Source organism: Nicotiana tomentosiformis, chromosome 9 (assembly GCF_000390325.3).
Source record: "Nicotiana tomentosiformis chromosome 9, ASM39032v3, whole genome shotgun sequence".
NCBI classification, from domain to species: Eukaryota; Viridiplantae; Streptophyta; class Magnoliopsida; order Solanales; family Solanaceae; genus Nicotiana; species Nicotiana tomentosiformis.
In genome coordinates, this window is record NC_090820.1 from 95,025,918 (window position 1) to 95,028,899 (window position 2,982).

A 2,982-nucleotide genomic window follows, 5' to 3' on the forward strand; every position below is an offset into this window, starting at 1 on the left:
ATTTAGGTTACATAATAACTGCATAGGGAGTGTCTACTGATCCTACTAAAATACAAGCTATGATCGAGTGTCCTAGACCAAACTTATTGAGACCACTGAGAGGATTCTTGGGATTGACTAGGTACTATAGAAAGTATGTTGCTAATTATGGGGTTATTTGTAGACCTCTGACTAACTTACTTAAGAAGGATGCTTTTAAATGGAACAAAGAAGCTAACCTAGCCTTTGCAGCCCTCAAGAGAGTTATGTCTTCTACCCCTAGTGTTGGCCTTACCTGATTACATTAAGGAATTCATAGTAGAAACATATGCTAGTCAAATTGGCATTGGCATTGTATTGATGCAAGAAAGAAGACCAGTAGCTTATTTTAGCAAGGTTTTGGCTCAGAAGCACAGATGTAAGTCAATCTATGAGAATGAGTATATGGATTTGCTGAATGCAGTGGACAAATGGAGGCACTATTTACAGTACAAGCATTTTGTGGTTAGGACTGACCCCCACAACTTAAAATACCTTCTTGGACAAGTGTTACTTCTTTCATACAACAGAAGGGACTGACCAAATTACTTGGGTTGGACTATGAACTGCAGTATAAGTGAGGCGCTGAAAATAGGGTAGCTGATGCCCTTTCTAGGCTGCATGAAGAATCAGAAGACAACACAAGACAATTCCAAGGGAAACTACAGCAATTAGTGTCTCAGTTCCTTCTTAGATGTAGGAGATAACACACATTTATGAAGGAGACACTCAAGCTGCATAATTGATCAGTCAGGTATCAGTGAACATACAAGGACCTAGCATGTGGCATTACTCTTCTAGCATACTCAGAAGGAAGGAAAAAATCTACATTGGGACTAATGGTGGCCACAAAACTCAGTTGATCTCCACATTCCATGACTCTCATATAGGTGGACACTCAGGACAACTAGGAACTCTAAAAAGGTTGTCACATATGTTCAATTGGCCTAAAATGAAACAGATGGTCAATGACTTTATGGAAAGATGTGATATTTTCCTTAGGAGCAAGGATGATAACATGGCATATCCTGGTCTCTTTCAGCATCTCCCCATTCCAAACCAAGTGTGATGAATGACCCTTGTGGTAGTTGATAGAATGACCAAGTGTGCCCATTTCATAGCTCTTTCACATCCATATACTGCAGCAACAATGGCTGATGTGTTTTGGAAGAAAGTACACTGCTTGCATGGCACTCCTGAATCAATAGTAACTGATAGGGATAAGGTATTTTTATGAAATTTTTGGCAATCCTTATTCAAGGTTCTAGGAACTCAATTACACTATAGTACAACCTACCACCCTCAGAGTGATGGTCAAACTGAAAGAGTAAACAAGTGCTTGAAAAATTACCTCGGATGCATGACTGCTAGTCGACCAACACAATGGAAGCAGTGGCCTACTGTTGCTGAGTAGTGTACAACACCAACTTTCACACCAGCCTGCAGTGTACTCCTTTTGAGGCTTTGTATGATTATTCACCCCCTCAGTTATCACTTGGTCCCTTACTGGAAACAATGGTGCAAGCAGCTGAAGACATAGTAATGAGAAGACAACAGATGCAACAACTATTGAAGGACAATCTAATTAAGTCTCAGGAAAGAATGAAATACTATGCTGATAAGAGGAGATCTGATAGAGAATTTCAAGTGGGGGATATGGTCTATTCAAACTGCACCCATATAGGCAGACTTCCCTTGCATTGAGGAAAAACTTAAAGCTGAGTTCTAAATACTATGGACCCTATAAATTTCTGGCTAGAATTGTTAGTGTGGCTTACAAATTGGATCTACCTCCTGAATCTATGGTCCACCCTGTGTTTCATGTATCTCTACTCAAGAAAAAGGTAGGTGATAGAGTGGTAGTCCATGCAACTTTGCCTATCACTAGTGATGATGGTCAGTTCTTAGTGAAACCAGTTGCTATTCTGCAAAGGTAACTAATCAAGAGGAACAATGCTGTTGTGGTTAGAGTACTGGTACAATGGTAGAATCTACCTCGAGAAGATGCCACTTGGGAGGATTATCAGTTCCTCAAAGCTAAATTTCTAGACTTCGACTCTAATCCTTAAGGGCACAAATCCTTTGAAGAGGTGGGGTATGTAATGATCCAATATTAATCACAAGATTAGTGTTGTCAGCTAGCCTCGATGGGAGGAAGCTTAGGCTAAGGAGTAACAAAATCAGTGAAGAGGAATAACAGAAATTCAAATCAACGGCTAGGATTAGTTCGAATAAATGAGCTACAAGGGCTAGGATTTGACCACGTCAGTTGAGGTTGTTATAACTAACCCTCAACAGAAATTGGAAGGCAACGAATCCAAGGTCATTCTTCTCTCTTCTCTCACCTTCTTCTTCTTCTTCTTCTTCTTCTTTCCTCCAAATTTTGATTCTTTTCTCTCTTCATTTCTGCAGATCTCAGTCAACTATGGAGCTTACTAGTAGTAGTTAGTTGTTTTATTTGGTTATTTGTAATTCGTTCTTTTTCAGTTACATATAAAACAAAAAATTATCCCAAAATATCTCTTCAATTCGCAATTTAGTTGATTAAATTCTCAGATCCTTAGCGGGATTATTACAAACATATACTTCTTCTCCATATATATTGTGAAACAATTGTTTTTATAGGAAAAGAATTAAAAATGAAACAATTATTTTTATAGGAAAAGAATTGAAAAATATATCAATTACAGAATCATGGAACATGTATCATCGCACAACAAATGTGTTTCTAACCGTCCTTTGTTTGGATATGATAGTATTATCCGAGAAATGTAGTCGTCACTCCTTTTTATTTGTTTAGAAAACAATAATAATCATGTGAATGATGATGATAATTCAGTTAACTAATAAACTCTAGATACAACAAGAGGAAAATCAATTGTGCGTCTAATTTGGCAACATAATTTTCATAGTTCTTCTTAAATTGATCAACACCTTTCTCATACGTGACAACATCAGCTTTTG

At 37.8% G+C, this 2,982-nt stretch overlaps 1 protein-coding gene across 1 annotated transcript; it reads left to right on the forward strand.

The window, feature by feature from the left end:
- The first annotated feature begins 1,090 nt into the window (after nucleotides 1-1,090).
- Nucleotides 1,091-2,467, forward strand: LOC138899212 (uncharacterized). The gene is made up of 4 exons (XM_070185352.1): nucleotides 1,091-1,243; nucleotides 1,507-1,665; nucleotides 1,707-1,951; nucleotides 2,431-2,467. Exons 1-4 carry the CDS (start codon nucleotides 1,091-1,093, stop codon nucleotides 2,465-2,467), a joined length of 594 nt encoding a protein of 197 aa, XP_070041453.1.
- The last annotated feature ends 515 nt before the right edge of the window (nucleotides 2,468-2,982 follow it).

Excerpts from the sequence above, each read along its gene's own strand:
- LOC138899212 (XM_070185352.1), top strand. The coding sequence starts at position 1,091 with ATGACCCTTGTGGTAGTTGATAGAATGACCAAGTGTGCCCATTTCATA. Across the intron at positions 1,244-1,506 it reads TAGTAACTGATAGGGATAAG|TTATCACTTGGTCCCTTACT; the intron begins GTATTTTTATGA and ends TCACCCCCTCAG. Across the intron at positions 1,666-1,706 it reads GATCTGATAGAGAATTTCAA|ACTTCCCTTGCATTGAGGAA; the intron begins GTGGGGGATATG and ends CCATATAGGCAG.